The sequence below is a fragment of the Salmo trutta genome, chromosome 9 (genome assembly GCF_901001165.1).
Source record: "Salmo trutta chromosome 9, fSalTru1.1, whole genome shotgun sequence".
In the NCBI taxonomy this organism is placed as follows: Eukaryota; Metazoa; Chordata; class Actinopteri; order Salmoniformes; family Salmonidae; genus Salmo; species Salmo trutta.
Genome location: NC_042965.1, coordinates 9,166,680 through 9,186,667, shown reverse-complemented (window position 1 = coordinate 9,186,667; position 19,988 = coordinate 9,166,680). Strand labels below are relative to the sequence as shown.

Here is a 19,988-nt window from a genome sequence, read left to right as displayed (position 1 = left end):
TACATAAATCAAATGCTTGAAAGTATTTGAGGTGTACCTGATATAGCTTGGAGTCGCCATTGTACTGGGCAAACTATATCAAGCAAAGCTCAAATATTTGTGAGTATCTGACTTATATGTACAGGAAACTGCCAAAATAAAGGAAACGTATATTGAACGCAGGTACTTCCACACAGGTGTGGTTCCTGAGTTAATTAAGCAATTAAAACATTCCATCATGCTTAGGGACATATATAAAAATGCCCAGTTGCCCATTATTTTGGCTACCATGGCTAGAAGAGATCTCAGTAGCTAGGTTTCCATCCAATTGGCGATAGTTTCATGCAAATATTCAACAAAATCTGCATAAAGAAAATATGCATTTTTTTCCCCACCAGTGTTGTGTTTCCACCAAAATGACTTGTTGCGGATAAAAATCAGTGCGTGATGACATGAGCAAAAAAGGTACATTTTGTGTGCACTAAGTTTTCATGTACCGAATAAAACTCAAAAGTTCAATGTGTTTCCACTGCATTTTCAACTCTAACGATAGTTTTGTCACAAACTGTTGCGTTAAATAGCAAACGTGCTTACTCTGGTCTTGGCACCTGCGCTCTAGCCAACAGCTCGCAGATACAGTGCGGGTAAGCTGTGTGAGTTGGCTAGTCTACATGAGATTATTCATATTTTTTGTTGTCAAAACGGCAGACAAGCATCAATCATCATGTCACCAGAATAAGACCCTGGATATTTATTAGAAAGGGGCATCAAACTCATCAACGTGCACGTTCACCAACCTGTGAAGTTCATCATCATTTATTTAATCTGTAGCCTAATAAACTGCATGGTTTGTTGAGTTGTAGTGGAGTTGTAGTGGAACGGCCACGCACGATATCATCGCGTGACTCCAAGTTCCCTTTGATATGATGGTTAATATACTGCTCAAAAAAATAAAGGGAACACTTAAACAACACATCCTAGATCTGAATGAAAGAAATAATCTTATTAAATACTTTTTTCTTTACATAGTTGAATGTGCTGACAACAAAATCACACGAAAATAATCAATGGAAATCCAATTTATCAACCCATGGAGGTCTGGATTTGGAGTCACACTCAAAATTAAAGTGGAAAACCACACTACAGGCTGATCCAACTTTGATGTATTATCCTTAAAACAAGTCAAAATGAGGCTCAGTAGTGTGTGTGGCCTCCACGTGCCTGTATGACCTCCCTACAACGCCTGGGCATGCTCCTGATGAGGTGGCGGATGGTCTCCTGAGGGATCTCCTCCCAGACCTGGACTAAAGCATCCGCCAACTCCTGGACAGTCTGTGGTGCAACGTGGCGTTGGTGGATGGAGCGAGACATGATGTCCCAGATGTGCTCAATTGGATTCAGGTCTGGGGAACGGGCGGGCCAGTCCATAGCATCAATGCCTTCCTCTTGCAGGAACTGCTGACACACTCCAGCCACATGAGGTCTAGCATTGTCTTGCATTAGGAGGATCCCAGGGCCAACCGCACCAGCATATGGTCTCACAAGGGGTCTGAGGATCTCATCTCGGTACCTAATGGCAGTCAGGCTACCTCTGGCGAGCACATGGAGGGCTGTGCGGCCCCCCAAAGAAATGCCACCCCACACCATGACTGACCCACCGCCAAACCGGTCATGCTGGAGGATGTTGCAGGCAGCAGAACGTTCTCCACGGCGTCTCCAGACTGTCACATGTGCTCAGTGTGAACCTGCTTTCATCTGTGAAGAGCACAGGGCGCCAGTGGCGAATTTGCCAATCTTGGTGTTCTCTGGCAAATGCCAAACGTCCTGCAGGGTGTTGGGCTGTAAGCACAGCCCCCACCTGTGGACGTCGGGCCCTCATACCACCCTCATGGAGTTTGTTTCTGACCATTTGAGCAGACACATGCACATTTGTGGCCTGCTGGAGGTCATTTTGCAGGGCTCTGGCAGTGCTCCTCCTGCTCCTCCTTGCACAAAGGCGGAGGTAGCGGTCCTGCTGCTGGGTTGTTGCCCTCCTACGGCCTCCTCCATGTCTCCTGATGTACTGGCCTGTCTCCTGGTAGCGCCTCCATGCTCTGGACACTACGCTGACAGACACAGCAAACCTTCTTGCCACAGCTCGCATTGATGTGCCATCCTGGATGAGCTGCACTACCTGAGCCACTTGTGTGGGTTGTAGACTCCGTCTCATGCTACCACTAGAGTGAAAGCACCGCCAGCATTAAAAAGTGACCAAAACATCAGCCAGGAAGCATAGGAACTGAGAAGTGGTCGGTGGTCCCCACCTGCAGAACCACTCCTTTATTGGGGGTGTCTTGCTAATTGCCTATAATTTCCACCTGTTGTCTATTCCATTTGCACAACAGCATGTGAAATGTATTGTCAATCAGTGTTGCTTCCTAAGTGGACAGTTTGATTTCACAGAAGTGTGATTGACTTGGAGTTACATTGTGTTGTTTAAGTGTTCCCTTTATTTTTTTGAGCAGTGTATATCAATATTTGCGCATAAAGGCCTTTCCATCTCCATTTCTCGCATAATACAGTTGAAGTTCACATACACTTAGGTTGGAGTCATTAAAACTCGTTTTTCATCCACTCCACAAATGTCTAGTTAACAAACTATAGTTTTGGCAAGTCGGTTAGGACATCTACTTTGTACATGACAAGTCATTTTTCCAACAATTGTTTACATACAGATTATTTCATTTATAATTCACTGTATCACAATTCCAGTGGGTTAGAAGTTTACATACACTAAGTTGACTGTGCCTTTAAACAGCTTGGAAAATTCCAGAAAATGATGTCATGGCTTTAGAAGCGTCTGATAGGCTAATTGACATCATTTGAGTCAATAGGAGGTGTACCTGTGGATGTATTTCAAGGCCTACCTTCAAACTCAGTGCCTCTTTGCTTGACACCATGGGAAAATCAAAAGAATTCAGCCAAGACCTCAGAAAAACAATTCTAGACCTCCACAAGTCTGGATCATCCTAGGGAGCAATATCCAAACGCCTGAAGGTACCACGCTCATCTGTACAAACAATAGTACGCAAGTATAAACACCATGGGACCACGCAGCTGTCATACCGCTCAGGAAATATGCGTTCTGTCTCCTAGAGATGAACGTACTTTGGTGCGAAATTCCAGAACAACAGTAAAAGGACCTTGTGAAGATGCTGGAAACAAGCACAAAAGTATCTATATCCACAGTAAAACGAGTCCTATATCGACATAACCTGAAAGGCCACTCAGCATTGAAGAAGCCACTGCTCCAAAGCATCATGTTGTGGGAGTGATTTGCTGCAGGAGGGACTGGTGCACTTCACAAAATAGATGGCATCATGGGGTAGGACAATTATGTGGATATATTGAAGCAACATCAGTCAGGAAGTTAAAGCTTGGTCGCAAATAGGTCTTCCAAATGGACAATGACCCCAAGCATGCTTCCAAAGTTATGGCAAAATGGCTTAAGGACAAAAAAGTCAAGGTATTAGAGTGGCCATCACAAAGCCCTGACCTGAATCCTATAGAAAATGTGTGGGCAGAACTGAAAAAGCGTGTGAGAGCAAGGAGGCCTACAAACCTGACTCAGTTACACCAGCTCTGTCAGGAGGAATGGGCCAAAATTCACCCAACTTATTGTGGGAAGCTTGTGGAAGGCTACCCGAAACATTTGACCCAAGTTAAACAATTAAAGGCAATGCAACCAAATACTAATTGAGCGTATGTAAACTTCTGACCCACTGGGAATGTGATGAAAGAAATAAAAGCTAAAATATATCACTCTCTACGATTATTCTGACATTTCACATTCTTAAAATAAAGTGGTGTTCCTAACTGACCTAAGACAGGGAATTTTTACGACTATTACATTTCAGGAATGGAAAAACTGAGTTTAAATGTATTTGGCTAACGTATGTAAACTTCCGACTTTTACAGACACAAAAAGATCCCACCATGTCAAAGAAAAAAAATCTGTTGCATTTATAAAATTGCACCGGAACTTCCTGTTTCCATCACAGCTGTTGGAATTTTGTTTTTAAACAGGTATATCTTTACTTGCATAAAAACTGTGGATGGAAACGTGGTTAGTGACTATAAAAGAGGGGTCTCAAAGGAGGTTTAAAGTGTGTGTGTGTCTCAGTCACCAGATCGCAACCCAATTGAACACTTCTGGGAGATTCTGAAGCGGCGCCTGTGACAGCGTTTTCCATCAACAAAACACCAAAATCATGGAATTTCTCATGGAAGAATAGGGTCGCATCCCTCCAATAGAGTTCCAAACACTTGTAGAATCTATGCCAAGCGCATTGATGCTGTTGTGGCGGCACATGGTGGCCCAATGCCCTAATAAGACATTTTATGTTGGTGTTTATTTTATTTTGGCAGTTACCTGTATTTGACCCTGGTCAAACTCTGACCTATACTGTAACTGCACAGCCTCAAACTCTCAGACACAGTCACATTGCACCATCATGATTTGGACACCTCTGGAGATGATTCTCAAGACACGATCACAGCTGAATTAGACAGATTAGGTATGATACTGGGCATGATCCGTCACTAGATTAGAGGAGAGGTTAATAGCTGCCATAGAGGTTAGGTGGTATTGGAGAACAAATCAAGCACATCAACAAGGACATTTGGGGAATCAAAACATGTCAATCTGTGGAGGGTGTACAACTGTCTGTTGGCATGGTAATGACGACACCTTCTTATTGGGCTTTCTTTATTCTTTTAGCCCGCAAGGCATGCATTTCTGAGATGTGTGTGCATCTGAATTTAGGATTCAGCCTTTAACATGTCAATTTCAACATTTCCTCTTTTGCTACTACTCTACTATACTACTCTACTACTCTACTACTCTACTACTCTACTCTACTACTTGCTACCACTATGCACCTCGACATAACGTTTCGATTTTTCGATTGAAAGACCCGTGGTCAGCCACCTGTTGTCCAAGAGGGACTGAGGTTAAGCAAAGGGGACAGAGAGTGCATGATTAGGGGACTTATTTGTAAGGTTTGCAGGGAGGAGACAGAGTGTGAAGCGGTGATTGAAGCAAAGGAAGTGGACAGACAGACAGATGGAGGAGCTGAGGTGTGGCAACATTACAGCTGTTCCCTGTGGTGGTTGAGGAGTGGTCTCTGGGATAGCTGCAGGAGCGCTTAGGAACCACCAAGATCCCTTTGGTCGGGGGCTGTCCTCTCAGATGGAGGGAAAAGGAGCGGGACAGGAGAGGAGCCCCCGGGGAAACACGGGGAGGGTGTGTTATAGTCACTGGAACGGACAATGAGGACAGTTGGATAAAAAAGAAACAAAAAACATCACTCCGGAGCCACCTGAAGTTAACACACGAATAATAGGTGTTATGGAGCAAATGAAAACCATGATATTACCAGTGCTCTGGAGGAGGGGTCAAAGTCACTTACCAAACTCTGATTGGCTGTTGGGGAACAGGATGCGGAAGACATAGTCTGTGGCCTCATCCTCCTCCTTATCGGACACTGAGTCCGAGGAGCCCTGTGAACACTTGTTTCTCAGTTTAGGAAACACCTTCCCCTGTAATTAGGAATTAGGTGAATAGTAGATACAGTAAATGCCAACAAAAACATTTTTAGAAGGTGGTAAACTGTAGCTAAACTGTTATTCAGGATCTAAAATGATTAACAACATTCTTTGCTTGTTTAGACAAAACAACTATGAACAATTTTTAAATGACGATTCTGACGGCACAGCGTCTTTAAAATAGCCTAGATTTTTTAAACATCCAAACTTTCACCAAACAGGAAGACTGCTTATATTAGCCATATTTAATAAGGTCTGTCTTAAAGCAGCCATGTGTGGTTAGTTTTTATCATTTATTTTGCTCAGTAGACATCATGTAGTCTTTACAGTCTAACACATACAGTGCCTAGTGAAAGTCTACAAACTCCTTTCCCAATTGTCAACAAAGGGATTCAATTAGATTTTTTCCCCCTACAGATTTACACAACCTGCTCCACATTTTCAAAGTAAAAGAAAAAGTATAGAACACTTTCTAAATTAATAAAAAATCCACACCAAGAGTTAATACTTGGTGGAAGCAGCTTTGGCAGCAATGACATTTTTTTACAGCTGCAATTACATTTCAATAATATTCTACTCTGTACAACTCTTAGGGAAACATACTCTATATATACAAAAGTATGTGGACACACCAAATGAGTGAAGAGGCAATTTCAGCCACACCCGTTAGCACACTGCCATGGAATCTACATAAACAAACATTGTCAGTAGAATGCCCTTACTGAAGAGCTCAATTTATTTTTTATTTTTTAAGAGCTCAATGACTTTCAACGTGGCAATGTCATAGGATGCCACCTTTCCAACAAGTCAGTTCCTGAAATTTCTGCCCTGTTAGAGCTGCCCCGGTCAACTGTTAGTGCTCTTATTGTGAAGTGGAAACATCTAGGAGCAATAACGGCTCAGCCGCAAAGTGTAGGCCACACAAGCTCACAGAACGGCAGCAGCACAACTGTTCAGGAACTTAATGAAATGGGTTTCTATGGCCGATCAGCAGCAAACAAACCTAAGATCACCATGCACAATGCCAAGTGACGGCTGGAGTGGTGTGAAGCTCGCCGCCATTGGACTCTGGAGCAGTGGAAACGCGTTCTCTGGAGTGATGAATCACACTTCATCATCTGGCAATCGATTCGGCGGATGCCAGGAGAACTTGCTCGAATGCATAGTGCCATCTGTAAAGTTTGGTGGAGGAGGAATAATGGTCTGGGGCTGTTTTTCATGGTTCGGACTAGGCCCCTTACTTCCAGTGAAGGGAAATCTGAACGCTACAGCATACAATGACATTCTATACGATTCTGTGCTTCCAAATTTGTGCCAACAGTTTGGGAAAGGCCCTTTCCTGTTTCAGCATGACAATGCCCCCGTGCACAAAGCGAGGACAGAAATTGTTTGTCAAGATCGGTGTGGAAAAGCTTGACTGGCCAGCACAGAGCCCTAACCTCAGCCCAATCAAACACCTTGGGATGAATTGGAACGCCGACTGCGAGCCAGGCCTAATCACCCAACATCAGTGCCCGGCCTCACTAATGCTTGTGGCTGAATGGAAGCAAGTACCTGCAGCAATGTTCCAACATCTAGTGGAAAGACTTCCCAGAAGAGTGGAGGCTGTTATAGCAGCAAAAAGGGGACCAACTCCATATTAATGCTCATGATTTTAGAATGAGATGTTCAACAAGCAGGTGTCCACATACCTTTGGTCATGTAGTGTACAGTGCATTGGGAAGTATTCCCTTTTTCTATACCCTTTTTCAACATTACAGCCTTATTCTAAAATGGATGAAATATTTTTTTTTACTCCTCAATCTACAAACAATACTTTTAGAAATGTTTGCAGATGTATTAAAAATAAAGTAATTCAGACCTTTTCCTATGAGACTCAAAATTGAGCTCAGGTGCATCCTGTTTCCATTGATCATCCTTGAGATGTTTCTACAACTTGACTCCATTGATTGGACATGATTTCGAAAGACACACACATCTATATAAGGTCCCACAGTTGACAGTGCATGTCAGAGCAAAAACCAAGCCATGAGGTCAAAGGAATTGTCCGTAGAGCTCAGAGACAGGATTGTGTCGAGGCACAGATCTGGGGAAGGGTAACAAAAAAAAATCTGCAGCATTCTTAAATGGAAACATTTGGAACCACCAAGACTCTTCCTAGAGCTGGCCGCCCGGCCAAACTGAGCAATCGGGGGAGAAGGGCCTTGGTCAGGGAGGTGACCAAGAAGCCAATGGTCACTCTGACAGAGCTCCAGAGAGTTCCTCTGTGGAAATGGAAGAACCTTCCAGAAGTACAACCATCTCTGCAGCACTCCACCAATCAGGCCTTTATGGTAGAGTGGCCAGATGGAAGCCACTCCTCAGTAAAAGGCACATGACAGTCTGCTTGGAGTTTGCCAAAAGGCACCTAAAGGACTCTCAGACTATTAGAAACAAGATTCTCTGATCTGATGAAACCAAGTTTGAACTCTTTGGCCTGAATGCCAAGTGTCACATCTGGAGGAAACCTGGCACCATCCCTACGGTGTAGCATGGTGGTGGCAGCATCATGCTGTGGCAATGTTTTTAAGCAGCAGGGACTGAGAGACTAGTCAGGATCGAGGAAAGTTGAACGCAGCAAAGTACAGAGAGATCCTTGATGAAAACCTGCTCCAAAATGCTCAGGACCTTGGACTGGGGAGAAGGTTCACCTTCCAAATGGACAATGATCCTAAGCACACAGCCAAGAAAAAGCAGTAGTGGCTTCAGGAAAAGTCTCTGAATGTTCTTTGGTGGCCCAGCCAGAGCCCAGACTTGAACCCGATCAAACATCTCTGGAGAGACCTGAAAATAGCTGTGCAGTGACGCTCCCCATCCAACCTGACAGAGTTGGAGAGGATCTGCAGAGAAGAATGGTAGAAACTACTCAAATACAGGTGTGCCAAGCTTGTAGCGTCATACCCAAGAAGACTCAAGGCTGTAATCGCTGCCAAAGTTGTTTCAACAAAGTACTGAGTAAAGGGTCTGAATACTGCTTTGTCATTATGGGGTATTGTGTGTAGATTGATGAGAGGGAAAAAAACTATTTAATCAATTTTAGAATAAGGCTGTAACGTAACAACATGTGGAAGTCAAGGGGTCTGAATACTTTCCAGATGCACTGTTTTGTAAAAATTGCTCAATATCGGTAAATTCGGTTGGGAATCATTAATGGACAGCAATATTCAAAACTTGTCTCGGATTTTCAAGAAGTTTAAATGTCAGGACTGAGACTGGACCCCTCAGGAACACTCAACACCTCTTGGAAAGCCATTCTGGTGTCTTTGGCATCATTTGGGGGGGGGGGGGGGGGGGGGGGATTGTCCTGCTGAAAAATGTAATTATATCCCAGGGTTATGTATTCAGGAGACTGAATACATAACTCTAGCTTTAAACCTTGGCTTTGCTCCTTTCACATTATTTTGATCCTGACAAACTCCCTTGCCCCTGCCGGTGACAAGCATACCCCAAACATGATGCTGCCCCCACAATACTTGAAAATATAAAAGGGATCAACAACATTGCATTCACTTCACATTACTGGATTTTTTGTGAAAAGAAGTGAAAAGAAGGAAGCCTGTGTTAAAAATATATATTTCAAGTCATCCATTATGTTTGCGAAAAGGCCCTTAAGTAATACTGGAAGACATCATGGCAAATAAATTAACCTTTCGGCTTAAAATAAAAACTGCAGGTTTGGGACAAATCCAATAAAGCACATCACAGTGTATATTCTTAAGCATTGTGGTGGCAGCATCTTGTGATAGGTACGCTTCTCACCGGTAGGGACATCAGGAGTTAGTCAGGATCAAAATAAATATGAAAAGAGCAAAGCCCAGGTAAAAAGCTAGAGGAAAACTTTTTTCTGTACTTCTATAATGTTCTATACTTTTTCTTTCACTTTGAACATGTGGATCAGGTTGTGTAGATCTGTAGGAAAAATATCAAATTTGATCCCTTTTTAGATTTAATTTTAAGGCAGCAAAAATGTGACATCTATGCAAGGAGTGTATAAACCCTGGATTGCTGATGCTATGTATTGGCCATTGAGAGGCTTTGAAGCCACCGGTCAGCCATATTGGTACTCCCCAGTAGGAGCAGTCCTCCATAGGAATGAATGGAATTCGACAGTATTTCAATTCAATGTTTAACTGACAAAAGTACATGTATTTATGTATTTTATGTTTTAGTGAGGACAGTAACATTAAGGATTTTTGAAAAATATTAACATTCGTATGTTTAGTTCACATAATATAATTTAAAAGAATGCATTAAGGTGTCTGTAATAGAATAAATGTTGTAAAAACGAATGTAGACATTAATAAATGCATTTCTATAGCTTTAAAAATATATTTGACAATAGTGGGAGAGTGCAAAGATGGAGTCACGGTGGCTTCAATACTGCGCCCCCCTATCAGTCAAGTCTATATACAGTACATATACATATATAAATCATTGATGTGCATGTTCCAAAATAACACAATATTTGCCCCCCCCCCCCCCAAAAAATGGAACAATTAAATTAAATAATATTTGGCTCTGTCAGGGATCCCCCATTCACATATTGAACTGATGGATGACTAAACAGAGCATCCCCCCATGTGTCACCCCTCAGATAGTCCCTTGTGAGTAGACATCCAGGGCTGACCTTTCCTCTCTGGGACCAGAGCGGAGGATCCAGCTGGCCATGGGGCAAGAGGCCATTCTCCAGGCAGGAGAGGAACTGGAGCAGATGCCCCCCTCTAGGGAAGCGCAGTGGGGGTCTCTGGATGCCGTCCTGGCTCACCAGCACCACCGTGCCCCCGCTGTCCACTGCAGAGACAATATTATACCTTTTATGGACCTTTTAAACCTATTATTACAGTTTGTAATGGGAAAATCATTATGAAGAAACTGTGCAAATGGATTATCCATTGTAAGGATATGAACAACTTTATAAATGAACCAAAACTAGCTGTTGTTGATATCAGTAGCTAGCAGACTAGCTCCATAAAAGACACGCCAATTACATTCCAGACATTACAATGAGCCTGTCCTCTGAATGTTTCCCTCCACTAGCCTCTGCTGGTGAACCTACCCTGCTGATGACAGTGCAAATAAACAATTTCCTCCAGACGGATGGTCATAGCGTAATCCCAGTACACACTGAAAGAGATGGAATCAAAGCCGGGGTTATTGAGACATCACTCACCTTGCCACAATGAGCTGAACAACAAAGTTAGCCAAAGGGATATGTGTTTTGTATTACTCTTGGTGTGTGTAAAACTCTGAATATGATTGGTGTTACTGAATGTAGAAACGATTTAAGTTGGGGTTCAGTATTTTGCATAAGTAAGTGGAGTGAGGGGCATTTTATTGTACATTGAGAATGGGGGGCTAAGAACCAGACGTGTGTTTTACATGTTCTTTAACGCTTTGACACGTACGAACACACAGGTGTGACCATTCTACAGTGGTCCCTGCAGAGTACGCTCAAACCGCTGTGATTAGAACACTTCTTTAGAACGTCTAGTTACGAATGACGCAACAGTCAGCGTTTGATCTGGCCACACTGTTTTTTCACAGAAACATCTTTACAACGTTATGTCCTCAATGTGAGCAGTTTATTTTTGGATGCAATGTTCAGACATTCATAGCAGTAGCAACAGTATCACACGATTCTCATCCAAACTGGAAAATGTAGGCTACATTATATGAATTAGCTAATAGCAATAACTATTTACAATTCATCACATCATGGGTGACCTCACCAGTGATCGAAATAATTGATTAAAAATCGAAAGTTATCGTGCGATGCGTAGTTTGTGCACACCGCCATGTTAGTTTTTTTTGCGTTAACCAAAGAAAAAGAGGTTACGAGATGAGTTGGGTCTATTTACAGTATGCATGTTGAAGGGGGTGTGTTGTCTACCATCATTCATTTCCGTCATTCACTTTACTCGAAATACAAGTGAACCATCCTTTCACTTCGTTTTGTTATAACATCTTTGGTCTGACAGACATTTACGTGACAACCAGAATGCATTGCATGTCAACAAATATGGTGCTACACATAGCTGGTAATTAGCTTAGCATAAGCTTATCATAATCAGTACAACCTTCCAAAAAGTATTTTACAGACATCATATGTGTCCATTACAATCTATGCAAGAATCGGAATGCATGATTTGTCACTAGTACTTGAAAACGTGAAGAAAACAGTAAATACTTTATGCTCCATACATACAGTGTGCTACAGTAGAAACGACAACACGATATACATAAACTATAAAGATAACGTAATAAGGCACTTAACGTTGATAGGAACACCCACATATCCACACACATATTATTAGTAGTGAAGGCAATGCGGGCGCCAGATGGAAAGAGTTTGTGCTTGGGCTCTCGTCAAAAGAGAGAAGTTTGTCTAGCTCAGTAACGCCTCAAACGTAAATTGTCCACAACAGCGAAATGGGCTACGTCTATGTGAATTAATGAGGAGGCGGAACACACCTCAATTCAAACTGTTGTCAGAAAATAAAACATGTTAAAATATAATTGACAAGTTGAAACATAGCCTATAGATAATTAGCAGGCAGCGGGCCTTGGTTTGAGGGCAGCGTGGGTTAACTGTCATGTGGCGTAACAATCACATTTTGGAACAGTGAATGCATTCTGACATCACGCGCATAAAATAAAAAACTTGCGCTGGGGGCGACCGTTAAGAGATTGTGGAACTCACGTGTGAAAAGGTTAATACAGCCACAAACATTACGGCCTAAGAACCACAGTCACTAAAATAACATGACTGGTTGACTTGAAATATGCATGAACATTTCCCCATCAAAACAGTTCCCCTTTTGCCCCTGAAAGCAACCCTCATCATATCCCCCTCTCCAGAGTTGACCCCAAGACACAGAGCCCTCCTGAGTCTCACTCACTCAGACAGACACACTGCATGATTTAGTGACACTGAGCTGCTGCACCAATTGTAGACAATAACTACAACCCACAGGTGGTGCATGTCATCGCTCTGTTGTGCCATCTTGACGTACATAAATAAGAAACATGATCGTTAGTGAATTGCTCTCCACACCTGTGCTCATAGTCCAGGTCTCCCACAGAGCCGTTCATCAGCTGATTGGGCGTCCACTTCAGCGTCATGATGTCGGCGGTCTGGTGGAGAGAGAGGTATCCTGGGATAGCCTCCATGTCATCCCTCTGTAACAGCAAGAAGGCTATTAGTTTGACGATCTGTTTTCTATAGTGAACTATGAAGAAATGTTTGACACTTTTACGGTTTAACATTTTTTTTTTTTTTACAGATTGGCATTACAAATGTGTCTCCAAATGGGTCTACTGTTTTGTGGTGTTAACAACTGGTATGCTCGCTTTCACTGAATATTTGAGTTTCCGAAAGCCATCATAAATACGGAGGAGTCTGGGCACTGACAGATCATCTTCCACAGCAACGACAATATGACCAATCTCTCTACATACTTTATATGGCTCTGAGCATATCTAGAGATGCTCATTTCTTATTTGTACATTACGTAGAACACTCGTAGAGATGGGAGAAGGATAAAATGTTTACCGGCTGCACCAGCACGTTGTTCTTTCCAAACAGCAGGGTGGCTCTGTTGTTCTGGTGCAGTGACTCCACATAGTCCCGGGCTGAGGGTGAGGGGGAAGGCCGCTCCTCAATGCTGCTACTAGAATGCCTCTTCTGGATCTGGAAACGCAGACAATGTGTATGTTTTTACCCCCATTCCACTCCATCCATCCACCCATCCAGCTTCCCTATATTGGCCAATTAGTTTGTAGGGGAAAACGTGCTTTGGTGATGACATTTCACTTCCTTATATATTTGTAATCTAATAAATCCGCTAATAAGCACCGATCTCTGTTGACAGAGGGTTGCAGTGAAACTTTTTGGGATTTTACATTTTGTTGTCATCTTCCAAGTTGTTTCCGTGGGTCACAAATAGCAAAATTAGCATGAATTAAGTGTAAAAGGCTTTGGAAATAAAAAGCTTGTGGTACGCTCAGTGCTCCGTTGACATTTCACAGAGATACGCTTGTTTTTGTGAAAAGGAACAGGAACTTCGCATTAAATCGATACTTCGGGATTTTGGCAAGGAGGCCCTTTATCTACTTCCCCAGAGTCAGATGAACTCATGGATACCATTTTTATGTCCAGTATTAAGGAAGTTGGAGGTAGTTTTGCGAGCCAATGCTAACTAGCATTAGTGCATTGCACAAACGCTAGTTAGCAACTTCCTTCAAACTGCATGCAGATATAAAAATGGTATCCACGAGTTCAACTGACTCTGGGAAAGTAGATAAAATGGGCCTCATTGCCAAAATCCCAAAGTATCCCTTTAATATGAACAGCGTATAGTAAAATATGAAAATGCTGCATTTAATATCTCAATCGATATCTATCTTAACTCTAGATTGTTTTATGTCCTCTGGATTTGAGAAGAAAGATGACGAGTTCAATGGTGAGCCTCACAGGTAGACTAAATTCTCGCACAGCATCCAGCCTTGCTGACGGGATGCTATTTCACAGATTTTTCACAGATTTTTTAAAACTTTTTTCCTCTGGCCTCTAACTTAGTCACCCTAATTTTGACCATCCTACCAGGGTAAAAACTCATATACCTTTTGAACGGGGTATGATAGAGACATGAGGTTTGGACCATTCATTTTCTTAGAGGATTATCTACACAATTAATATATAATTTTATCCATTGGTCAAAATATGCGTTTTTGATTGGACACCCTACACATCAATGGTACAAAATGTATGTATTGTGCCATATTGGGGCGGCAGGTAGCCTAGTGGTTAGAGCGTTGGGCTAGCAACCGAAAGGTTGCTAGCTCAAATCCCTGAGTTGACGAAGTCAAATCTGTCGTTCTGTACAAGGCAGTTAATCCACTGTTTCTAGGCTGTCATTGTAAATAAGAATTTGTTCTTAACTGACTTGCCTAGTTAAATAAAAAAATATTGCGCATTTAGTTTGTTTGGTACTATTTACCACAAAAATTATCCACTGAGAATGAATTAGCGACGATTAAACTTATTCAGCTCTGTAAGAACCCTTTAAGCCCTGTATTTGAGTCAGGTTGCTACACTTGCATTTGCTTGCATGAAGAAAAACTAAATGGGAAACCATCTCGCCACTTTGTTTGTGTTGACAAAGCCCATTACATTTGCCTCTGGGGTAAAAAGGATACAATGCTGCAATAGGCAACTCTCCATTGTCAACGTAGCATGGGAGTGGGATACGTGGCGAGATGTTTCTAGTTGCAGGGGTCATTGACAATATGAAAATACACTCTTGTCCTCTCCCACGGGACGCACTGTGCTCCTTAATGCATTGACAACAGCAGGTCTTTCTTCTACTGAAAGAGAGAAGCTGAGGAAGGCTTCAATGACAGGATTGGTCACTGATATCCCCGCTAACTGAGCTATTGTGTACAGTGTCAGCAAAACAAAGTTGTGAAATAATCAATAAAGCAATGTATATGGGATAATGTGCTCATGGCCAATCCTATTTGGGGGAGTTTGGTAGACTTGTTGGATGAGATTCAGACCCCTACCCTTCCCAGGAACCTTACACAAAGGGCAGGCCTCTTGGTGGGGGAGTCCTGTCTACAGTGACCACTGTGGATGCGGTGTCTCTGGACCAGCTCGTCTGCTGAGGGGTCTGTCCAGAAGTGGTCTGCCGTTTTCATCTTCGTGTACTCCAAGGCACAGGGCCCCACTGCCAGAGTACAGAACAATGGCATGAAAAGATGCATGTGAGGAGAATCCCCTTCCCTACACTGATATAATGTCTGAGATGAGATGTATGTGAATAAAAGCTTAACAATGTTACCTAACAAAGAGGCCAGAATGGGTCCGTCCACCGGATCCATCAGAATGGCCTCTTTTTCGTAGAATTTACTGGAACATAAAGATGTGATGGAGGTGAGCCATGAATTTCTGCATTTGAATTTCCTCCTCCTTGCAGGTGACCATGCCATTTCCATGCCCCCCCCCCCAATATGACTCACCTGCTGTTCTCCACGAGGTAGAGCACGATCTTGTCCAGCACCTTCTGGAAGAGGGCCGTGCGGATCCAAAGATTTCTGACCACCTGCGGGCTGAGGCTCGACAGCCTGGGCAGTCTCCGTACGCTGTCCTGGTTGGGCATGCTTTGGGTCCGTCTGAGGGAAGGAGGAACCCAGCAGTTTCCTTTGTATTACAGTATGTTGCACCTTTGTTGCATCAGTAAACTATAAATATGTGTGAGTAGATGGGTGCCGTATGACAGAGATCGTGACAAGGACTTGTTAGCAGTACTATACAGTAACAGCTCTTTGATTTTGAGTGCTACGGTCTGTCTGTACAGGGATCCAGTGGCGTGTGTGTGTGTGTGTGTGTGTGTGTGTGTGTGTGTGTGTGTGTGTGTGTGTGTGCTCTCACTTGCTCTCGATGATCTGTTCCAACTCCTGAGCCTTCCTGCACAGCTCCTCTGCCGGGGCGAAGCTCTTCCCCACCTTCATGAAGAGCGCTGCTATTTTATTGCTACGCAGGAATCCCGCCGCTCGCCGCTTAAGCCCATGTAGAACGCAAGCCTCCACCGCAGCTGTGTAGACACACACACACACAAATAATAGTAACTTCTAAAGATTGATGGGAAGCACCACAGGAGAGTTCACTGAACCTTGTCATCATGAAGAATACTTTATGTTCTGCATTTTCATTTACTTTTATTATTTGTTAACTTGTCGACAATTTAGTAGGATATTTATTGTAATAAGTGATATTGAATTGTGTTTGGTGGTAGACAAACTGGAATTAAAGCCAGACTAAGTCGATAGTACAGATGGAGTTATCCAAGCAGAAGATAAATCTCCTTCAAATATCCTACTAAATCAGAGGTTGAAACCCTAGACCCAATGTTCCCACTCGTTTTTTTGTTTTTTTTTAGCTCTGAGCAAATTTCAGGTCTGCTGAGGGCAAACTTGATTGTTTTGAAAATTCTGTGCATCTTCCAGCGTGCGTTTACTGTGAACACTGAGGCTGTAGCCGCTTTAAGTTACAGTTTTAACAGTGGCCAAGTAGGCTACTGTGACTATTTGATCATAATGTAGGCCTACCAGAGTGGCCTACCATCAAAAACCATGTAGAAAATGCATCCCATAACATTTTAACATGGAAATAGCTGTTCTATCATTCAGCCTACAGTAGCAGCCAATGTGTGTTGTTCAATGTAGACCTACAATCCATGAGACTTTTGAGAAAAGGTGAACCTGTTTATCCACTTGTCCTTCAGAAAAGGAGGTGACTGAAAATGTTGTTTTGTTGTTTGATGCATGAAACCACTTTACGTAATAAAATGCATTATTATTCCCATATCATTATTACAGAGAATCAAACAAATTATGCTACCCTCTGCCTATTGGCCGCTTATTCAAGCCTGTCTCAAAATACAAAACTGCCCCTTTAACAGAAAAAAATCTCTTTACCTGACTTGCTTTTCAAAGAAATAGGAAGAAAGCGCATTTTATGGCTTATAAAAGTGTTGAATACAAAGTGTTGACAGTGCTGAGTAAGAACTTAAACATGAACTCACTCATAGAAACAGCAGCTCTTTGCTGTATTCGTTGACAGTCTCTCTCTAGTCATGGTTTTAAACGTTTTAAAATCTCACAGTATCAACTTTTCTGTATCTTTCTTTATGCCTGCTACCTTACTGCGTACACGGTCATCTGATCCATCCGATTGGCCAGTGGTAGGCCTATAGTGCACTTGATTTGCTCTCTGGGCCCGCCGGGAAGGCAGAGTTTGTACCTTCAGACACATGAAATGGTTCAAAATCACAACAGTTCGCCTACCTGCCCAACAGCCCGAGACGAATAAAGAAAAAATAATAGGAACACAAGGCTTTATCGTTGGATTTTTAACAGAAATGTTTGGCGGTCGACTAGGAACGCCTTGGATCACGATCGACCGGTTGGTGACCACTGCTCTAGAAATTTGAGTGAAGTTCAATCTCTCTGTGGGCTGATATTTCTGCACCGGCAGTCCAGAGGAGCTGCGCAGCAGTCTTGGGCTACTGCGCTAGGGAACATTGCCTAGGCCAATTGTATAGTCTATTTTTTGTTGAATTCAAAACAATAAATGTTGATGACTTTACAAATGCTATACAGGCCTAAATAGCATCATTGATGTTATGGGTGATAAACTATTGTCACATTTCATTTGCTCTGTTAAACCTACCCTTTGGAATGACTTCGATAGCAACAGTGAATCTATTTAGTTTTTCAGTGGAGATCTCCCAACAATCATTCTCACGATAGCACACTGGCAGTAGTCAGTGACAAATGGCATAGCTAAGCTGGGCGTGGTTAAAACTCTGGATGGGAGACCAACAGTTTGCTGTAGATAGGTCAATGCTCCAGTAGGAAGTGCTGCCCAATTAGCATTTTTTCTGATAGCGGATTTAACATTGAAGATCTGATGTTGTTTTAAAGGTACAAATTCAGCATATTTTCTACAAGGTTTGTCTATGTAGAATTTTGGTTACAAGTTTTTTTTTAATTCAAATGTATTTTCCATGTAGACTCCACTTCACAATAGGATGACAAATTATGTTGAAACAGCATTGATTCAACCAGTTTGTGCCCAGTGGGTAACTTCTGTGTAATTATGTCTCAGCCGCATGATAGACAGTTCAGACAAAGCTTTGCAGCTTGAGACTCTTCTGAGTGGGTCAAAGAAGCCAATCATTTTTAACAGGTTATCCATAAACGTGAGCTTTGCAGTAAATACAAGTGCACACACACACACACACACACACACACCTTCCTATAAGGCCTATGTGGCATGCCTTGAGCGGTGTTGACATTTGAGCTCTCTCTCAGGACTAATCCTGTTGCTCTGCACACATGGGGAAGGCCGTGGTCGTCATGGAAACCCCTGCTGATGGAGAGCTTCAGCACTGGGAGTGAGAGAGCAGAAGAGAGAGGTCTCTCTCTCTCTCTCTCTCTCTCTCTCTCTCGCAAAGGACATTATATTGTAATTGCTATCTGGTTGAAGCCACATCAAATAACTAGATTACAATAGGATAAAGGCGTCTTTTTTAGGACTACAAAAATACATGTTAAAGGCCCAGTGCAGTCAAAAACGTGATTTCCCTATGTTTTATATATAATTTCCACACTATGAGGTTGGAATAATATTGTGAAAATTATGATAATGCCCTTTTAGTCCATGGTGACATCGTCATGCCGTAAATTAGTCAGTAGACCATAGGGTCGACCCCATTTAGTCCACTGGTCGATTGTATGGTCGATCAAGATTTTTTTGGTCGAGCAGCAGCAAATATCTAAAAACAAAATGATGGTACACGAGACACCGGTCTGATTCACACCTGTCTGAGTGAACTAATCCATTGCGGAGGATTAATATCACTAGTAGTTTACCGTTAATTACCATCATTTCTCATCTACAACGTTTGTTTGGTTACAGTAATTTCTGTTAATGCATTCAATATATTATTATTAGTCTTACTGTTGTCATTGTAGGAGTGGGCATGTTGTTTGCAGAGTGAGAATTTTTTATTTATTTATTTCATTATTTCATATTTCATTGTCTTTTGTTTGGAGCGCTCCTGTCAATCTTGAGTAAGGACACGCACCGGATTACACATAGAACTAGGCCTAGGCTAGCTGGCCTGCGCGCATTAGTAGGCTTGTAAATGTGCCCATTTGGGGATCTGATACTATTTCTGATTGACTGAACTCACCATCACCGTGGAGCTTCTCAAAGTACTTTTTTCTTCACATCAAAAAGCAAGTAAACAAAGTCTGTTTTCACATCCATTGAGAATGACAATAGCTCCACAACGTAGCCTAGTTGAAAAATCTTTCCAGCTCTCTCTTTCGATAACCACTCAGCATGAAAGAAGAAAAAATGTCATGCTTTGATCCAGTGGGCATGTCATAAAAAAAGCCCACCTGATTACTTCTTATCCCTTATTATTACTTCTTACGGGGCTCCCGAGTGGTGCAGCGGTCTAAGGCACTGCATGTCAGTGCAAGAGGTGTCACTATAGTACCTGGTTCGAAACCAGGCTGTATCACATCTGGCTGTGATTGGGAGTCCCATTGGGTAGTGCACAATTGGCCCAGCATTGCCAGAGTAGGCCATCATTGTAAATAAGAATTTCTTAACTGATTTGCCTAGTTAAATAAAAAAGAAACATTTTTTTTTCTTCTGGTTAGGCTATATTGATCTCTGGCTCCCTATTTAGGGTATTTTGTGTGTCTTCATTTTTAATTGCAGTGCTTAAAGCATCAGACAAAGTCGCCTACATATAGTTGATTTTATTCAAACATAGGGTGTATCTATATATGGAATAATACACGTT

The 19,988-nt window shown here is 42.4% G+C and overlaps 1 protein-coding gene across 2 annotated transcripts in view; it reads right to left on the bottom strand.

Annotated features, from left to right (window-relative positions):
* sgsm1a (small G protein signaling modulator 1a) overlaps nt 1–19,988 on the bottom strand; it is an 87,662-nt gene that overhangs the window by 23,008 nt on the left and 44,666 nt on the right. Inside the window, exons 4-13 of one of the 2 annotated variants that reach the window (XM_029762276.1) lie at nt 16,037–16,199; nt 15,625–15,777; nt 15,447–15,514; nt 15,187–15,332; nt 13,157–13,294; nt 12,659–12,783; nt 10,661–10,728; nt 10,232–10,395; nt 5,430–5,559; nt 5,113–5,277 (exon numbers count right to left, since the gene is read on the bottom strand). In XM_029762276.1, coding sequence (XP_029618136.1) covers nt 5,113–5,277; nt 5,430–5,559; nt 10,232–10,395; nt 10,661–10,728; nt 12,659–12,783; nt 13,157–13,294; nt 15,187–15,332; nt 15,447–15,514; nt 15,625–15,777; nt 16,037–16,199 — 1,320 coding nt within the window. The remainder of the gene's footprint in view (nt 1–5,112; nt 5,278–5,429; nt 5,560–10,231; nt 10,396–10,660; nt 10,729–12,658; nt 12,784–13,156; nt 13,295–15,186; nt 15,333–15,446; nt 15,515–15,624; nt 15,778–16,036; nt 16,200–19,988) is intronic. The other variant, XM_029762277.1, reaches the window with a different exon arrangement.